The sequence below is a fragment of the Carcharhinus amblyrhynchos genome, chromosome 7 (assembly GCF_965287045.1).
Source record: "Carcharhinus amblyrhynchos chromosome 7, sCarAmb.v2.hapA, whole genome shotgun sequence".
In the NCBI taxonomy this organism is placed as follows: Eukaryota; Metazoa; Chordata; class Chondrichthyes; order Carcharhiniformes; family Carcharhinidae; genus Carcharhinus; species Carcharhinus amblyrhynchos.
Window position 1 is genome coordinate 81,495,276 of NC_137330.1, and position 20,304 is coordinate 81,515,579.

A 20,304-nucleotide genomic window follows, 5' to 3' on the forward strand; every position below is an offset into this window, starting at 1 on the left:
GCCTCGCCCCTGGCGGTGACGGTTGGTTTTGGAATCTGGGCCTGGGCTCGAGGGGGGAGAGAGAGGCGTGAGCGATTTGATTTAGTTCTGAGGCATGTCCCGTGTGCTAGGCTTCATCTCGGCGCTGCTCTTACGGACGGTGAGCAGGAGCTCGGCCGCCCGAGAGCTCTGCCGGCCGGAGCGAAACCAGCGGCTGCTCTATTGGGGTGAGTGGAGTGGAAAAAGCGGTCCAAGAGTCGCCTACAACTCGGGAGAACCTTTCCCCGTGCTGGGCCATAACCTTGAGGGCCAACACAAAGTAAAATAACACTCGGTTCAGTCAATGTTGATACTGGTGTGTTGCGTATGTGTGTTTAAAAAAGGATTGTGGCAGGACTGGTTCATGTTGAACCAAATCGTTTTGTAAATGTTATTTGTGGTACACGTCTGTACTTTTGCAATGAGAAATGTTCCTAATATGGTTCTTGGGACTGGCAGCATCTGAGTAGTGGGAAACAACTGGTGAATCAACTGTTTTTCAGTATAGGGAAATGTTGGATTAGTCAGTCTTTTTCAAACGTTGAGTCAGAAGCTTGAACATTCACTCTGGAGACTGTCGAAGGCTTATCCTCCTAATGCAGTGTTGAGGGGGTGCTGCAATGGAAGAAGTGTTGTCTTTCGAAAGAGATCTTTAACCGGTGATATTAGAAAAATAGAGAGGGTCAATTGGAGAATTTTAATAGGGCCACAAGTAGAATTTTAAAAATCTCTAGTGATTTATTTCTTCAAAAGGATATAGTGTGGAGTTTGCATTCTCCCTATGTCTGCGTGACTTTCCTCTGGGTGATCCAGTTTCCTCCCACAGTCCAAACATGTGCAGGTTAGGTGGATTGGTCACGCTAAATTGACTGTAGTGTCTGGGGGATTAGCAGGGTAAATATAAGAATAAGAACATAAGAAATAGGAGCAGGAGTAGGCCATCTAGCCCCTCGAGCCTGCCCCACCATTCAATAAGATCATGGCTGATCTGAAGTGGATCAGTTCCACTTTCCCACTTTCTCCCCATGACCCTTAATTCCCTTGTCTATCAGAAATCTATCTACCCGTGACTTAAATATATTCAGCGAGGTAGCCTCCACCACTTCAATGGGCAGAGAATTCCAGAGACTCGCCACCCTTTGAGTGAAGAAGGTCCTCCTCAACTCTGATCTAAACTGCCCTGCCCTTATTTTGAGGCTGTGCCCTCTGGTTCTGCTATCCTTTCTAAGCGGGAAGAATGTCTCTACCTCTTATGTTCTACCCTATCTAGCCCCTTCATTATCTTATATATCTCTGTAAGATCCCCCCCTCAGCCTTCTAAACTCTAAATATGTGGGATTACAGGAATAGGGACTGGATGGGATTGTGGTCAGTGTAGACTCGATGGGCCAAATGGCCTCCCTCAGTATTGTAGTGATTCTATGATACGTTGGTGTGTAGTGATTAATTTCCTCAAGACAACATTTGGTATGTAAAAACAGATAAAAGATACAAAGCTAAGCCTACACTGAAGTGTGTCATCACTTTTACTTCCTGTTCACTAACCCACCCCCTCACCACTTCCCTTTCCTGAACCTCACTGAACAAGGACATGAGAGAGACAGTGGAAGGGAGGAAGTGAGCAAAGGGGAAAAGATGGTTAGTGAAAGGGCCTCAGAAAAGATAAATGTACCACCCAAGACCTGTGTTTAAAGTTTAAATTTATTTATTAGTGTCACAAGTAAGCTTACATTAATGTTGCAATGAAGTTACTGTGAAAATTCCCTAGTCGTCACACTCTGACGCTTGTTTGGGTGCACTGAGGGAGAATGAGCATGACCGATGCACCCGAAATCAATTATTTTGGACAGTGGCAGGAGCCTGGAACAGCCAGAGGAAATCCACACAGATATGGGGAGAACGTGCAAACTCCACACAGACAGTGATCCAAGCCAGGAATTGAACCTGTACCTGGCACCATGAGGCAGCAGTGCTAACCACTGTGTCAATGTGTGTTGACTACTTGCCTTAAACCAATATCCCATCTGCCCTCTCAGGTGGGCATAAGCAAGCCATTGACACAATTTTGAAGAACAAGGAAGTTCTCCCTCATATTCTGGAACATTAATTTCTTACACCGCCTCACTAAAAATACATCATGTCTGCTATTACATTACTATTTGGGGAATTCTGTTGTACTATGGTTACAACACTGAAGGCAGCCATTTGGCCGACAGTGCCTGTGCACCATCTTGTCCCACTCCCTCACCTTTTTGCTGTAACCCTGAATTTTTCTCTTTTTAAATAATGATTCCGTTCTCTTTGAAGGCCTCTATTGAATCAGTATTCACCACACTCTGCCAGTGTATTCCAGATCCTAACCACTCTGTGTGTAAAAACATTTTTCTTAATGTTGCTGTTACTTTATTAACATTCACCTTCAATCTATTTCTCTGGTTCTTGACCCTTCCACTAATGGGAACGATTTAGTTCCTTCTATTCTCTCATCATCTTGAATATCTCTATGAAATCCCCTCTTATCATAGAAACCCTGCAGTGCAGGAAGAGGCCTTTTGGACCATCGAATCTGCACCGACAACAATCCTGCCCAGGCCCTATCCCCTGTATCTCTACATATTTACCCACTAATCCCTCTAACCTACACATCCTGGACACTAAGGGGCAATTTAGCTTGGCCTATCCACCTAACCTGCACATCTTCGGACTGTGGGAGGAAACTCACACAGACACGGGGACAATATGCAAACTCCGCACAGACAGTGACCCGAGCCGGGAATCAAACTCAGGTCCCTGGAGCTGTGAAGCAGCAGTGCTAACCACCGTGCTACCATGCCACCTTAATTCTCTTAATCTTCTGTTCTCCATGTAGAACAGCCCTAATGTCTCCACATAGTTCAGTAGATGAGGAACTTCAGCTATCTATTCTGCATTCTTCTTCACATCCTTCCTGAGATGTGGTGCCCAGAATTGGACATGATATTCCAGTTGAGGTCAAATAAGTGTTTTGTACAGTTTTATCATAACCCCCTTGCTTTTGTACTGTGTGTCTCTGGTTATAAAGTCCAAGACTCCTGTATACCTTGTGAACTGCTTTATCAAACTTGCATTCTCCTCCAATAATTTGTGCATATATACCCATAGGTAGATCTGTGTGCTCCTGCACACCAGTTTAGATTTGTACCCTTCCATTTATGTTGCTTCTGCTCACTCTTCTTACAGAACAAATCACTTCACACTTCTGTTTAAATTTCGTCTGTCACTAGTCTGCCCATTCCATCAATCTGTCTGCTTGCTTGAAGTTTACCATTATCATCCTCATGGTTCACAACTGAGTTTTGTGTCATCTGCCAATTTTGAAAATTTGGTCCTCTATATCTTTCCCATTAATTAATGACTTATAGACTACACCTAGCAATGTCTGCACTTCAAAAGGTACTTAATTGACTGCAAAAGCACTTTGGGACATAACAGGATTGTAAAAGATATCATGTAACTGCAAGTACTTTTGCTATGTTACACCTTTTAAATGAGGGTTCAGCCAGGAAAAAGAGGGTGTGGAGGAGAGGAGAGAGGAAAGGAACCCTGTTATCATCTCTTCTCATTGTAAAATACACATATTGTACAGGTTAACCCTAGCACTAAAGCTTCAATCCCTGCTCTTAATGTTTTGTTGTTATCCCTAATTGTAATCTCTAACTGTAACCAAACCTTAACTCAAAAGACAACCTGAATCCTAATTCGCAGCAATTAAAATACATGTCAGTGGTGTGGTTCTGAACCACTTACGGTACGCTAATCATTGTAACATTATCGATGTCCACGTTTTCACAATTCAAAATAAGTATAAAATCTCTTGGCAGATGTCAAAGATCTGATGATATTTTGAAGAAGAATGGAGAGTTATCTCTACAGTTCTGACCAGTATTTATTTCCTCAGAAGTCATGTAAACAATCAGGTCGTTGTCAATTGCTATACACACATTGGCTGTTTCAGGTACTTCCCTGCTGTAAAGAGCTTTGGAACCTCCTGAGGTCATTTAAGAAGCTATAAAAATGCAATTCTGTCTCACTTGACATGTAATCCTTGTTATTAATTCAACAAGCATAGGAAATAAAATTTCACAGCCACTGTATTGGACATGTAAACTGACACATAGACAGTTTTCCATTAGTTTTAGCATCTTCTCTCTACATTTTGTTATTGATGCACAGTAACATAATCAGAATTGAAAATCATCTTTTATGGTGGATTTGTAAAAATTAGATTATATGCCCTATATGTATTATAGTGATGAGAGGTAACTTGTAAGCATTTGCAGTCCTGAACATTTTAAAAGAGTATCTTACAACATAAGAAATAGGAGCAGGAGTAGGCCATCTAGCCCTTCGAGCTTGCCCCGCCATTCAGTAAGATCATGGCTGATCTGTCGTGGCTCAGTTCCACTTTCCCACCCTCTCCCCATAACCCTTAATCCCCTCGCTCATCAAAAACCCATCAACCCGCGTCTTAAAAATATTTAGCGAGGCAGCCTCCACCACTTCAACGGGCAGAGAATTCCAGAGATTCACCACCCTTTGAGTGAAGAAGTTCCTCCTCAACTCTGTTCTAAACCGCCCCCCCCCTTTATCTTGAGGCTGTGCCCCCTAGTCCTACTGTCCTTTCTGAGCGGGAAGAGTCTCTCCACTTCTATCCTATCCATCCCATTCATCATCTTATATGTCTCAATGAGATCTCCCCTCATTCTTCTAAACTCTAACAAGTACAAGCCTAGTTTATTCAGCCTCTCCTCATAGCTCAACCACCTCAACTCCGGCATCAGCCTAGTAAACCTCCTCTGCACTCCCTCCAAGGCCAAAATATCCTTGCGTAAGTGCGGCGACCAAAACTGCACACAGTACTCCAGCTGCGGCCTCACCAGTGCCCTATACAGCTGCAGCAAGACCTCCCTACTTTTATATTCAATCCCCCTCGCTATGACAGCCAGCATCCCATTAGGCTTCCTGACCACCTGCTGCACCTGCAGGCTGGGTTTTTGCGACTCATGCACAAGGACCCCAAGGTCCCTCTGCACCGTCGCCTGCTGCAGTTTTTCGCCACGTAAGTAATAGTCCTTCCTACCATTATTCCTACCAAAGTGGACCACCTCACACTTGCCAACATTAAATTCCATTTGCCAGTTCCTGGCCCATTCGCCCAGCCTATCTAGATCCTTCTGCAGACTCTCCACACCCTCCGCGCAATTTGCCGTTCCACCAATCTTGGTGTCATCAGCAAATTTCGACACCATACACTCGGTTCCCTCCTCCAGATCATCTATATAAATGGTAAATAGCTGAGGCCCCAGCACCGACCCCTGGGGCACTCCACTAGTCACCAACCACCAATCCGAATAGCACCCATTAACCCCCACTCTCTGCCTCCTATTTGACAGCCAATCCTCTATCCACGCTAACACCCTACCCCCAACTCCATGCCCCCTTACCTTCTGCAATAACCTCTTGTGAGGTACCTTGTCAAACGCCTTCTGAAAATCAAGAAAGACCACATCCACCAGCTCTCCTCTATCCACCGCCCTAGACACATCCTCATAGAACTCCAATAAAATTGTCAGACTCGACTTCCCCTTAATGAAACCGTGCTGCGTCTGCTCTATCAAGCAATTCCCCTCAAGATGCCTCGCTATTTCCTCCTTGATGACGGATTCTAACATTTTACCTACAACAGACGTTAAACTAACCGGCCTATAATTCCCTGCCTTTTGCCTGCCACCCTTCTTAAACAACGGTGTAACATTAGCCGTTTTCCAATCTTCCGGCACTTCCCCGGAATCCAGCAACGTTTGGAAAATAACCACCAAGGCATCCACTATCACCTCCGCCATTTCTTTCAGAACCCTTGGATGCATTCCATCCGGTCCTGGGGACTTGTCCACAATCAGTCCCTCCAGTCTGTCGAGCACCGCCTCTCTAGTAACAATAATGTCATTGAGACCCTCCTGTCCTACCATCTTTCCATCGCTAACACCCGGCAAATTATTCACGTTCACGTCCTCCTCCGTGAAGACCGAAACAAAAAAGTTATTCAAGGCCTCAGCCATTTCCCCATCCCCTACCACTAAGTCCCCCCTCTCATCCTCTAAGGGTCCAACGTTCACCCTAGCCAGCCTCTTCCTTTTTATATATTTATAAAAACAATTTACAACAATTTGTCATATGATGAAAGACAGGTTTCTTGTAATCTTCGCCAAGTTAAATTCAAATGGTACATGAAAGTGCACAGTACTGAAAAAAAAGGAAACTCCTTTTGAACTAACCTTGCCAAATCAGACCAGTTTCTCTGTAGCGTGGGTAGTTCTTTTTTACCTTGGTTGGGGGAAGGGGGAGAGAGAAGGAGAGGGTGGGGTGGAAGCTCCTGGTCTTGCACATGCAAACCTTAATTGCCCACCTATCTGCCCCACAAAATATGTGAGGTGACATTAATCAGCTTTGACAAAATTATATGATTGTTTTCATACTGCTTGCTGTCTTAGTTGAAATTGTGTTGCTAATTATTGTATGGCTAATTAAATGCATTAATGCTTTTAATTTTGTATCAGAGTCCCTGTAATCAATCAAAAGAATCTAAAAACTGGTCAGATTTTCATAACTTTAAACATATAATATTGCATTTTTATACATAGCTCAATTTTACCAAAGTCACCCCAGCAGCTACCGGAGTGTTTGTACAGCTGCCTCTGATACTGTCACCTACCAGGAATTAAAAGACTTGCTCAAATCAAATACAATTGTGATCGATGTTAGAGAGCCCTGGGAGATCAAGGAGAGTGGAAAAATTCCAGGATCTATTAATGTGCCACGTGAGTATACTATTGAATATCCAAGCTCTGATGCACTGAATTTTTTATGCTACAGCATGCTACGGTGCAGAGGGACATCGGGGTCCTTGTGCATGAGTCGCAAAAACCCAGCCTACAGGTGCAGCAGGTGGTCAGGAAGGCACATGGGATGCTGGCCTTCATAGCGAGGGGGATTGAATATAAAAGTAGGGAGGTCTTGCTGCACTGTACGGGGCACTAGTGAGGCCGCAGCTGGAGTACTGTGTGCCGTTTTGGTCGCTGCACTTGCGCAAGGATATTTTGGCCTTGGAGGGAGTGCAGAGGAGGTTCACGAGGCTGATACCGGAGTTGAGGGGGTTGAGCTATGAAGAGAGGCTGAATAGACTGGGCTTGTACTTGTTGGAGTTTAGAAGGATGAGAGGGGATGTTATTGAGACGTATAAGATGATGAAGGGGGTGGATAGGATAGAGGTGGAGAGGTTCTTCCTGCTCAGAAAGGACAGCAGGACTAGACGGCACAGCCTCAAGATAAGGGGGGAGCAGTTTAGAACAGAGTTGAGGAGGAACTTCTTCACTCAAAGGGTGGTGAATCTCTGGAATTCTCTGCCCGTTGAAGTGGAGGCTACCTCGCTAAATATATTTAAGACGCGGGTAGATAGGTTTTTGGTAGGCAAGGGAATTAAGGGTTATGGGGAGAAAGCGGGAAAGTGGAACTGAGCCACTTCAGATCAGCCATGATCTTATTGAATGGCGGGGCAGGCTCGAGGGGCTAGATGGCCTACTCCTGCTCTTATTTCTTATGTTCTTATAATTATTGCGCTAGTGTGGGGCAATAATGAAACAAATAGGATTATGAATAATGTCTCCAAATTGTTTGAATTTGGATCTCAGAACTAATGCTGGAACTTTATTGGGCCCTGCCCACAGTTCTGGCCAGTAGTTCCTATAGGTCCTCGAGACAATATGGAGAAAAATAATAGTTGCTAAGGATCAGAATAACTTGATGAGCTATGATTCTTCAGTCTTGAAAGCAGGGATCTCTGAGGTGACTTGCTTGGGAGTATATGAGATACATCACAGGATAGCTAGAACAAATTTAAAACAATATTTTCTGAAGTGTGTGTGACCAGGAAAAGAGAGCCCACATTTAGTAATACATGTTGAGGATTGGCCTGATCAAGTATTTATTTTTGTGCAAGGTGATCAACATCAGGAATGGGCTGTGGCATTTAGAAAACAAGAAGGTTAATGGAAAAATGCTAGGGTTGGTTTTCTAGAAGAATGAGAAAAAAATGCCACATTTATCTGGTGGATTAGAAACCGAGAGATTGAGATAACATTCCATCATGGCAAGTTATGGAATAGAATTCAGTAAAGTTGGCAATTTTCAGTGTTGCTTCTGGGTGTTCACAAAACCCAAACTTATCGAAGAGAGTTAGCCATCACTTTTGTCCATATATGTGACTCTCCCTGCACACGATATGACTAATTTTTAAAGTTTATTAGTCACAAGTAAGGCTTACATTGACACTGCAATGAAGTTACTGTGAAATTCCCAACAGGTCTGGCACCTGTTCAGGTCAATGCACCTAACCATGATGCCTTTCAAAATGTGGGAGGAAACTGGAGCACCTGGAGGAAACCCACACAGACAAGGGGAGAATGTGCAAAGTCCACACAAACAGTGACCCAGGCAGGAATTGAACTCAGGTCCCTGTCACTGTGAAGCAGCCATGCTAACCACTGTGCTACCTTGCTGCCCATTCTTATTCTGAAACATGAAAAGCAGTAGGGCATATTCAGCAAAGAATGTTTGGATTTGTGAAGTGCCATGATTTTGCAGATTGCAATAGTATACAATTTTATTACTGCTGAGGGACAGCACAATCTCGAGGATTGGGTTCTTAAATTTGCCCTCCACCTATCGCAATTGGAACAGTGATAACACATCACTACATGGTGGAGGTAACCTTACTGTGGAGACAAGATTTTGCATTCACTGGACTGTGCTATGGTCAGTTCTACCAGTGTTCTCAAGGACAGCTGCGTTTACAATAGGAAGGTTGCTGAGAACAAAAACAAATAGGCCATTTCCTCATACAATTTCAATTTGTAAATGAAGGCTGCACAATTTTGCTTCTGGAGGATTTCATTCCTATGTCATTTTAGGCTGCTTGCCTTTAATGTCTTGAAATGTCCCAAGGCACCTCAGAGGAGTGCTGTCAAGCAAAGTTTGACACTGAGTAACATAAGGAGATATTCGTGCAAATGACTAAAGAGGTAGGCTTTAAAGAATGTTTTATAGGAGGAAAGTGAAGCAGACAGGTTTAGACATGGAATTCCAAAATTTTGTCATTTTTTAATTCCTTCATGGGATGTGATTTATTGCCCTTCCCTAATTGCCTGGTTTTGATCCAGTTGACTCTTGCTCCAGAGAGCTAGACTATTTATTGTACAAGGAAATGGATGCTCTTGGACTCAGTCCAGGAGCTATAATTTTTAAATGCCATGGTGACAGAAATAGCGCACGGTTAGCAATTTTCAAAGGATATCATCTTGTCACCACTGTACCAAGAACAAACACAGTTTCATTACAAAAGTAAATACAGTATATTCTGTAACACCAGATTATTACATTTTGGTGAAATTCTCTTCCAGCCCCTCACCCGTCTTACCTAGAAGAACAAGAGCAGCAGCCACATGGGGACACCATTGTCTGCTAGATTCACTCCTAGCCAAGTACTGTCCTCACCTGGGTCTGGGCTGGCACGGTGCACTCCAGTGTCAGGGACCTGGGTTTGATTCCCAGCTTGGTTCACTGTCCGTGTGGAGTTTGCACATTCTTCCCATGTCTGTGTGGGTTTCCTCTGGTGTTCAAGTTTCCTCCCACAGTCCAAAGATAGATTAGGTGGATTGGCCATGTTAAATTGCCCCTTAGTGTCAGGGGGACTGGCTAGGTTGTGGGGATAGAACCTGGGTGAGATTGTGGTCGGTGCAGACTCGATGGACCAAATGACCATCTCCTGCACTGTAGGATTCTATAATTCTGTGAATCTTCGTTCCTTCGGTGTTACTGAAATTTGGAGGTCCCTCTCTAATGGTAATTGTTCACCACCACCTTACTATAAATGTTTCCTTTCTCTCCACTCATTCCCCATGAATGAATGGGGAGAAATAGAAAGCAAAGGCTGTGACTAAACTTGCCTGTGGAATAACCTTCCCTCCTTCCATGAGTAGACACTATATGGATGTTTATTTAAAACATAATTTCAGCAGTAAACATGGAAATGATTTAAGTTTGTAAACATGTTGAAGTTAAATCTAAGGCTGTATATTTTATTGTTAGAAGAGTGATATTTGAGTACAGATATTACCAATTTGAGTTACAGAGACACACTGCTTTTTTGTAACTGGGTTTATACGTTACATAGTTCCAAATGTAATTAAAACTATCAAAATTGTAAAATATTGAAAATGTCATTTAACTTCTGAGAACCACATATAAAGAACGGCATAAGATTGTGCATTTTGGATCTGTGACCATATTTATTTTTAAAAACACTATTACTTTTTAAATATTGTATCTTGTTGGTGGAACTGTTTAAATTTGCATTGATTTGTTTTTCGTTTTATCTAAAGTGGAGCAAATGGAGCAAGCCTTGAAATTGAACCCCAGCGAATTTTTGGAAACATACGATGGGAAGATGCCATCCACATCCGACAAAGTTGTCTTCTCATGTGTGGCTGGAGTCAGGAGCAAGAAGGCTTTGGATGTTGCTGCATCAATGGGCTATAGCAGGTAAGATCTGGCAACATAAAATATTATGTTACTTTTGTAGCTGATTTATTTTTCAGTTAGCAAGTGAATCTGCTGGTCAGAAGTGACTCTTATCTGTGTGATAAAATGAGGCAGAATTCATAGACTGTCAAGGAACTAGAAAAAGACCCTGTTCCAACACTGTCAAATTTGCCAGTATTTTTCTCCATGAAAGCCATTATTAGTCAAAATCCTACTCTCATACCTACTCCATACCTTGCATTGGTTTCTTCATTGCAAACTGATTCCTGCTTCAACAATGGCAAAGAAAACAAAGTATAACCATTCACAATATGTCCTAGGCTTCACTTTAATTCTTTGTGACTCTTAAATGTATGTCCACTTGTTACTATCTGGCTGGTTCATGGAAATAGTGTTTGCTACTTACATTATTGTAGCTCTTCAAAGTATTGAAGACTTCTGTCGGGCCATTAAACCTTCTCAACCTTAGTGAAAAGATTCTAAATTTTCATATCTGTAATCCATGAAGCCTGGTAACTCTGGTGAATCTATGCTATAGTTTTCCAATTGTTTTGATGTTGTAATGGGAAGTCCAAATTGCAGTACTCCAATAAGAACATAAGAAATAGGAGCAGGAGTAGGCCATCTAGCCCTTCGAGCCTGCCCTGCCATTTAATAAGATCATGGCTGATCTGAAGTGGATCCGTTCCACTTTTCCACTTTCTCCCCATAACCCTTAATTCCCCTGTCTATCAGAAACCTATCTACCCTTGACTCAAACATATTTAGCGAGGTAACCTCTATCACCTCAACGGGCAGAGAATTCCAGAGATTCACCACCCTTTGAGTGAAGAAGTTCCTCCTCAACTCTGATCTAAACTGTCCCCCCCTTATCTTGAGGCTGTGTCCTCTAGTCCTGCCATCCTTTCTAAGCGGGAAGAATCTCTCTACCTCTACCCTACCCATCCCCTTCATTATCTTATACGTCTCTATAAGATCCCCCCATCATCCTTCTAAACTCCGAGTACAGACCCAGTCTATTTAGTCTCTCTTCATAGGCCAACCCTCTCATCTCCGGTATCAGCCTATTAAACATCCTCTGCACTCCCTCCAAGGCCAATATATCCTTCCGCAAGTGCGGCGACCAAAACTGCACACACTACTCCAGCTGCGGCCTCCCCAGTACCCTGTACAGTTGCAGCAAGATCTCCCTATTTTTATGTTCTATCCCCCTTGCTATAAAGACCAACATTCCATTCACCTTCTTGATCACCTGCTGCACCTGTAGACTGGGTTTTTACGACTCGTGCAGAAGGACCCCCAGGTCCCTCTGCACCGTAGCATGCTGCAGCTTTTCACCTTTTAAATAATAATCCCTCCTACTATTATTTCTCCACTTATCGCCTTAGCTCTAATTTATGTCCTTAATTTCAGGTCCAAGCAGTCACTTTGCCTTATGGCTGCCCCAACTTGGCTTGCCAGCTTTGACCTCAGTATCTGCGTTCCAATATTCCTTTATCCATTTAAACTATTATTACTTAATGCGTATTTTTTCATATTTTCTCCAACAAATTCATTCATATTTTTCTGCATTGAGCAACCACCTATCTAACAAACCTGTCTGTCTCCTTCAACTGTTTTCACAGTTCTTGTTAACAGTTTCCTTTACCCTTCTGTTTGGTGTAATCAGCAATTTTTAATCTTCAATTGTGAAATGTGGACCATTTATTTATATAGCAATTGAGAGTTGATGCAATTGGCCCCAACAGTCCCAATAAACAATATTCACCATGCCTTTCTAGTCTAAAAATGGCGCTTCCAACTTTTCTTTCCACCTTGATAGCAAAGACAGTCACTCTCACTTGACCCCTTGGGTTCAATGAGGTCAGGAGCTAAATGGCTCTGGCAGAACCCAAACTGAACATCAGTAAGCAGATTATTGCTGAGTAAGTGCTGCTTGATAATACTGTTGATAAGAGGGATCAATGCTAATTGGTGGTTTGAATTTGTCCTGCCTTTTGCGAGTAGGACATAACTTGAGCAGATTTCCACATTGTCTGATAGATGACAGTGTTGTAGCTGTTCTGGAATAGCTTAGCAAAGGAAGCAGCTGGTTCTGGAGCACAATTTTGCAGTAGTATTGTTGGAATGTTGTCAAGACTCATAGTGTTTTCAGTATCCAGTACCTTATGCTGTTTTCTCTATCAGAAAATGTACTGTGTTTTCAGGAAATACGCTTCCACATGTCTATAAAATGTCATTCTTTAATAAGAATTACATAATTGTTTCAGTGCAAGTGGCCCAACCTGCCAGTGCTACCCCTCTGAGCAGTTTACCTAATGCCATTCCCTGGCTTTCTCCTCAACACCCTGCACATTCTTCCTTTTTGGTCAACAGTTGAATCCCTTCTTAAATGCCTCGATTAACCCTGCCTTCAGCACCCTCTCCGGGAGTGCATTCCAGGTTTTAATTACACTTTATTTATTTAGTAGTGTCACGAACAGGCTTATTAACACTGCAATGAAGTTACTATGAAAATCCCCCCATCGCCACACTCTAGTGCCTGCATGAATGCACTTGAAGGAGAATTTAGCATCACCAATACATTTAACCAGCACGTCTTTCAGACTGAGAAAACCAGGGCACCTAGAGGAAACCCATGCAGAATCCTGCACAGTGACTCAAGCCGGGAATCGAACTCGGGTCCCTGACGCTGAGAGGCAGCAGTGCTAACCATCTGGTTCATGTCTCCGTTACATCTTTTTTTGAATGACGTTAAATTTGTGCCACCTCATTCTCAATCCTTCCACCAGTGGGAATAAATAATATTTCCCAATGGTTTTGAGGACTGGGGTATGAGGAAAGATTGAAGAAATTGGGGCTCTTTTCCCTTGAAAGACGCCGACTGAGGGGGGATCTAATAGAAGTATATAAGATTATGAAGGGTATAGATAGAGTAAACAGAGGTAAGCTATTTCCTATAATAGAGACACGTAGGACAAGGGGCCATGGACTTAAGGTGAGGGGGGAGCGGTACAACACAGATATTAGAGGGAGGTTTTTCACACAGGGTAGTGGGGGTATGGAATGCTCTGCCAGGTAAGGTGGTGGAGGCAAACAAGCTAGAGTCCTTTAAGAGTAACTTAGACAGGCACATGACTGAGTTGGAGACGGGTGGATATAGGGGATCCTTTTAAATAAGGGTCATTAGCATTGGGGTGTCCCTGGTAATGTAAATGGGTATAGTATGATAATGTCTTTTCTCTTTTCATTCACAGGTTTTAAGTCGGTCCACCTCCTGTCCAATGAGGGGCATACACACGATGGGTTGTACTGAGGCTGCTCTTGGTTGTTCGAGATTGGCCTAGTGCTTCATGCCGTTAGTGTGTGACTAAACTGGACAAGATACTGGGCAAGACGACAGCTCAGTGACTATCGCTGATTGCTGTGCAGACACATGGATTTGGGCCGGTGTCTGTGGGAGTTTGCGCATTCTCCCTGTGCTTGCGTGGGTTTTCTTCCTCCCACACCCCAAAGATGTGCTGTTAGGCTGATTGGCAGGAATAAATTGTCCCTAAATCAGTTTCCCTCAATCTGGATGGCCATAAAACATTAGACAGGGGTCATGGGTAGAGAGGTGGACTGGTGGTGTTGAGATGGCGGCGCGGGCTCATTGGGCTGAAGGGCCTGTTTCCCGGGCTGATTTTGTTCTTTGTATAAAATCTTCTCCCAGAATTAGAGTTAAAGTAAACTATATTTATTAGTCACAAACAGTCTTACATTAACATTGTAATGAAATTATTGTGAAAACTCCCTAGTCGCCACACTCCAGTGCCTGTTCGGGTACACTGAAGGATAATTTAGCATGGCCAATGCACCTAACCTGCACATCTTTGGACTGTGGGAGGAAACTAGAGCCCCTGGAGGAAACTCACGTAGACATGGAGAGAACATGCAAACTCCACACAGACAATGAGCCAAGCTGGGAATCGAACCTGGGTCCTTGATGCTGTGAGGCAACAGTGCTAACCACTGCTAATGTACTGCCTCTGCCACCGTGCAGCCCCACAAAAAGGCCATTCATCCCATTGATCTGCACAGCTCTCCAAATGAGTATTATAACTTAGTGCCATGCTCCTGCCTTTTACCCATACCCTGGCATATTGTTTATATTCAAATACTCATCTAATGCCCTCGAATGCCTCCACCACACTTCCAGGTAGTGCATTCCAGACCCAAACCACCCACTGTGTGAAAAAGATTTTCCTTGCATCACAGCTGCTTCTTTTGCAAATCACTTTGAATCTGTGCCCTGTTGTTCTCTATCTTTCTACAAGCAGGAACAGTTTCTAGTGTTCAGCCCCCTCATAATTTTGAATGTCTCTATCAAATCTCCTCTTTGCTTTCTTTGCACAGTGAACAGCCGAAACCTCTCCAATCATCATAACTGAACCATAAAGCCACAGAAAAGTTACATCACAGAGAGGCCTTTCAGCCCATCATGTCTACGCCAGCTGAAAAATAAAAAACTAGCAGTCCGTTCTAATCCACAAATTCCCATTTTTGGAACGATTCTCTTTTCTGTGCCCTCTAAGTGGCACAGAAAAGCAGGGCAAGAGTTATAGCTGGGGGAAGGAAACTATGATGCAATTAGGCGAGTATTAGGATGCATAGGATGTGGAAGGAAACTGCAGGGGATGGGCACAACTGAAATGTGAAGCTTGTTCAAGGGACAGTTACTGCGTCATCTTGATAAGTATGTACCTATCAGGCAGGGCGGAAGTGGTCAAGCGAGGGAACCGTGGTTTACTAAAGAAGTTGAATCGGTTGTGAAGAGGAAGAAGGAAACTTACATAAAGCTGAGACGTGAAGGCTCAGTTAGGGCGCTTGACAGTTACAAGATAGCTAGGAAGGACCTAAAGAGAGCTAAGAAGAGCCAGGAGGGGACATGAGAAGTCTTTGGCAGGTAGGATTGAGGAAAACACTAAAGCTTTCTATAGGTATGTCAGTCATCAAAGAATGACTAGGATAAGATTAGGGCCAGTCAAGGACAATATTGGGAAGTTGTGTGTGGAGTCCGAAGAGATAGGAGAGGTGCTAAATGAATATTTTTAGTCAGAATTCACACAGGAAAAAGACAGTGTTGTCGAGGAGAATACTGGGATACAGGCTATTAGACTAGACGGGATTGAGGCTCATAAGGAGGAGGTGTTAGCAATTCTGGAAAGTGTGAAAATAGATAAGTCTCCTGGGCCAGATGGGATTTACCCTAGGATTCTCTGGGAGGCTAGGGAGGAGAATTGCAGAGCCTTTGGCTTTGATCTTTAGGTCGTCATTGTCTACAGGAATAGTTCCAGAAGACTGGAAGATAGCAAATGTTGACCCCTTGTTCAAGAAGGGGAGTAGAGACAACCCTGGTAATTATAGACCAGTGAGCCTTATTTCTACTGTGGGCAAAGTTTTGGAAAGGATTATAAGAGATAGGATTTATAATCATCTAGAAAGGAATAATTTGATTAGGGATAGTCAGCACAGTTTTGTAAAGGGCAGGTCGTGCCTTATAAACCTTATTGAGTTCTTTGAAAAGGTGACCAAAGAGTTGCCTGAGGGTAAAGCAATTGATGTGGTGTACATGGATTTCAGTAAAGCCTTTGAGAAGGTAAGCTATTGCAGAAGATATGGAGGCATAGGATTGAGGGTGATTTAGCGGTGTGGATCAGAAATTTGCTAGCTGTAGGAAGACAGAGGGTGGTGGTCGATAGGAAATGTTCATCCTGGAGTTCAGTTACTAGTGGTGCACCACAAGGATCTGTTTTGGGGCCAATGCTGTTTGTCATTTTTATAAATGACCTAGATGAGGGTGTAGAAGAATGGGTTAGTAAATTTGCGGATAACACTAAAGCTGGTGGAGTTGTGGACAGTGCGGAAGGATGTTGCAGATTACAGAGGGACATAGATAAGCTGCAGAGCTGGGCTAAGAGGTGGCAAATGGAGATTAATGCAGAAAAGTGTGAAGTGATTCATTTTGGAAGGAGTAACAGGAATACAGAGTACTGGGCTAATAATAAGTTACTTGGTAATGTGGTTGAGCAGAGAAATCTTGGTGTCCATGTGCACAGATCCCTGAAAATTGGCACCCAGGTTGATAGGGTTGTTAGCTTATATTGATAGAGGGCTTGAGTTTAGGAGCCATGAGGAGATGTTGCAGTTGTATAAAACTCTGGTGCGGCCACACTTAGAATATTGCATACAGTTCTGGTTGCTGTATTATAGGAAGGATGTGGAAGCATTGGGAAGGGTGCAGAGGAGATTTACCAGGATGTTGCCTGGTATGGCGGGAAGGTCTTATGAGGAAAGGCTGAAGGACTTGAGGCTGTTTTCGTTAGAGAGAAGAAGATTAAGAGGTGACTTAATAGAGGCATATAAAATGATCAGAGGATTAGATAGGGTGGACATTGAGAGCCTTTTTCCTTGGATGGAGATGGCTAGCACGAAGGGACGTAGCTTTAAATTGAGGGGTGATAGATATAGGACAGATGTCAAAAGTAGGTTCTTTATTCAGAGAGTAGTAAGAGCGTGGGATGCCCTGCCTGCAACAGTGGTGGATTCACCAACATTAAGGGTATTTAAATGGTCATTGGATAAACATATGGATGATATTGGAATGGTGTCGGTTAGATGGGCTTTAGATTGGCTTCGCGTGTCAGCACAACTTCGAGGGCCAAAGGGCCTGTATTGTGCTGTAATGTTCTATGTTCCTCATATCTTTCCTGAAATGTGGCACCCAGTACTTGATGCAATATTCCAGTTAAGTTAAAATAAGTAATTTTCTTTAATCCAGTTCCAGAACAATTGTTGTAATCCAAAAGCAATTCAGTATATGAAATGCTTTGAGACTATTTGATTTGGCTTTGTAGTAGCCCAAGTATTTATTGGCGAAAAAACAAATGCATACTGTTTCGTTACCACTGAATGATGGCGGGGCTAATTACTGTTTTTTTTTCTTTCAGTGCTGTACATTTCCCTGGTGGTTGGGAAGAATGGGTGAGGCATGAATTGCCTGAGAAGAAAAGCTGATTAAGAGATTCTTCTGGAGTATAAGCATATGAAGAATTACACTAAAAAACAGAATATAAGTCATTTTCATTGCAAAATGTTCTTGCAACTTGGTATTACTCTGCATCATGATCACTACTTAGGAATATTAAATTTCCACATATTGCTTGAGCTTTTCTAATTCACTAACTCGAAAATGGTATTTTTTCTATATTTGGGGATTGCAAAATCTTAAGGACCCCTCTTTGAAAAATGGTTTTGTGAAATATTACATTGTTAATTTGCTCAGTGCTTCAGGTGGCATGAATAGCTAATAATGTTTATGCTGGCATATATTACAAAACAATTAGTTTTATCATGTGTATTATTCTGTAATAAAACTCTAAGGGTGGAATTTTACAGCCATTCATGCTGGCAGGATTAAAGTTTATTATTCACAAGTCGGCTTACGTTCACACTGTAACTAAGTTACTGTGAAAATCCCTTAGTTGCCACACTTTGGCGCCTGCTTGGGTACACTGAGGGAGAATTCAGCGTGGCCAGTGTACATACCCTGCACATCTTTGGATTGTGGGAGGAAACCCATGCAAACTCCACACAGATAGTGACCCAAACAGGGAATTGAACCCAGGTCCATGGTGCTGTGATGCAGCAGTGCTAACCACCGTGCTGCCGCTAACTGTCCTACTGCAGTGATCGGAGATTTGGCTGAGCGCCAAATTCTCCATCCTTGCTACAGCAGCAGCAGGGCATGAACAGCCAGTAAGATTGCACCCTAGGAGACTAAATTCATCTTATTTACTGCATTTGTGATGTCAACAAAATCTGTATTGAAGCAGTTATTTTGAGAAATGTGATTCAAATGTGTATTTTTAAGCGTGTAATATCATGAAATTTCCTTTTTCTTTCAGTTGTTGTACCTGTATATTTAGACAATGAGCAAATATTTTGAAATTGAAGTCTCTGAAAATAGAGAAGTCAAACTTTGGTTTATGTGGAATTAAGGTTTTTTCCCTCTATTTAAATCTGCTTGAACAAGCTGTTGTACTTAGTATGTTGTAGTAGTTCTGGCAACATCACTGCAAATAATTTTCTTGTAAAATTTGATTATAATAAATCTGTCCCATGTTAAGAAAGCCTCTGGTTTCATAGGAATTTGAGCGTTTACTGTATAACGGGCTACATTCATAAGTGTTTTTTAACTTTGATGCATTTAATTTTTATAGTGGATTCAGATTTTATTTGCATCCACGGTCACATTATGTACCTCATCAAACACAGCACAACCAAAGAAGACAATTAATCGCTCACTTTTTTAACCCTCTATGCAACACTTTTACAAGTAGTTATTAAAACAGCATTTTCAATATCAAACTTCTATTGCCAACAGTTACACCAATAATTTTAATAATTCTCTTGCTAAGTTTTGAGAGAGCTATTTCTTCACCTGTGTACTTGTTAAGATGCAAGATGGCACTCAGTAGCTAAATGGGCTGGATCAGTACAAGATATATGATGGCTAGTGCTAAATGTGCTAGTTTGAATCTGTAGAACTGGGTTGACAGCAATAGTTGGAACCAAGGTAATTTTATTTCATGGGACTTGAGTATGCTGACAAGGCCAACATTTGTTGCCCATCCCTAATTGTGCGAGGTAATGGTAAACTGCTGCAGTCATAGAATCTCTACATTGAAGGATGTCACCATTTGGCCCATCAAGACTGCTAACATTACCTCCTCAGAATGGTGTATGGCTTGAAGCAGTACTTGCAGTTGGTAGTATCCCTGTGTCTGTCATTGTCCTAGATGGTAGAGCTCACAGGCCTAGAAAGTACTTTTGAAGAAGCTTTAGTGAATTTCTGCAGTATACCTTGTATATAGTGTGCATTACTTAATGGAATGATGGAGATAAGGCAATGAGTGAGGAGAACTGGTCAACCTGTTGCTCAGTGAGCAAGCCTGGTGGCATACTATTAAAGGTTAGATTGGAAACGGTGAGGTTGTTGGAATCTTGGCTCACCTGAGACCTATGGAAATGACAAAATATCCTATCTGAGCATTTATGCGCCACTGTATTTTAATTATTCAATTGAAGGGAGAATTTTCTTAATAAAAGACTTTGTTCCCATGAACAGCTCTATAATGAGATTATTGGATTTAAATGATTCTATTTCAGTCAGAACCATCATTGTGGGAAATTTGGGAACAGGAGGAATAACATTTTTCACTAATGAGATTATATACATTAATCATAAGACAATTTTAAATATCAGTTTTATTGTCAATTACTAAATCAATTTTAGTAAAATTATAGCTTTTATTTTGGTGAGCAGAAGCAGACAAATATTTCACAAACCAATCTGGCTTTTTCTAAATTGATGGTTTCGTAGAAAGTATCTAACCAACAACAGTTATCAGCTTGGTACAAAAGGAGACAGTCCTGTCTATTAGTAATTCACTTTATTACTTCTTGTTAGGCAGTATACAACATAAGCATGCAGTTTGTTTCAAAACTATGCAGTCTGAAGTGCACTCCCATGGCAATTCCTGAATAATCACAGAATATGAGTGATAATACCTGAGGGAAAAGCTGTGCTGGCTAGGCATCTGTTTTCCT

General features: G+C 42.3%; 1 protein-coding gene across 1 annotated transcript; it reads left to right on the top strand.

Annotated features, from left to right (window-relative positions):
* Positions 1-3: 3 nt before the first annotated feature.
* Positions 4-18,824, top strand: tstd3 (thiosulfate sulfurtransferase like domain containing 3). The gene is made up of 4 exons (XM_080192661.1): positions 4-206; positions 6,699-6,875; positions 10,494-10,653; positions 17,643-18,824. Exons 1-4 carry the CDS (start codon positions 95-97, stop codon positions 17,707-17,709), a joined length of 516 nt encoding a protein of 171 aa, XP_080048787.1. The 5' UTR covers positions 4-94; the 3' UTR covers positions 17,710-18,824.
* Positions 18,825-20,304: the final 1,480 nt, after the last annotated feature.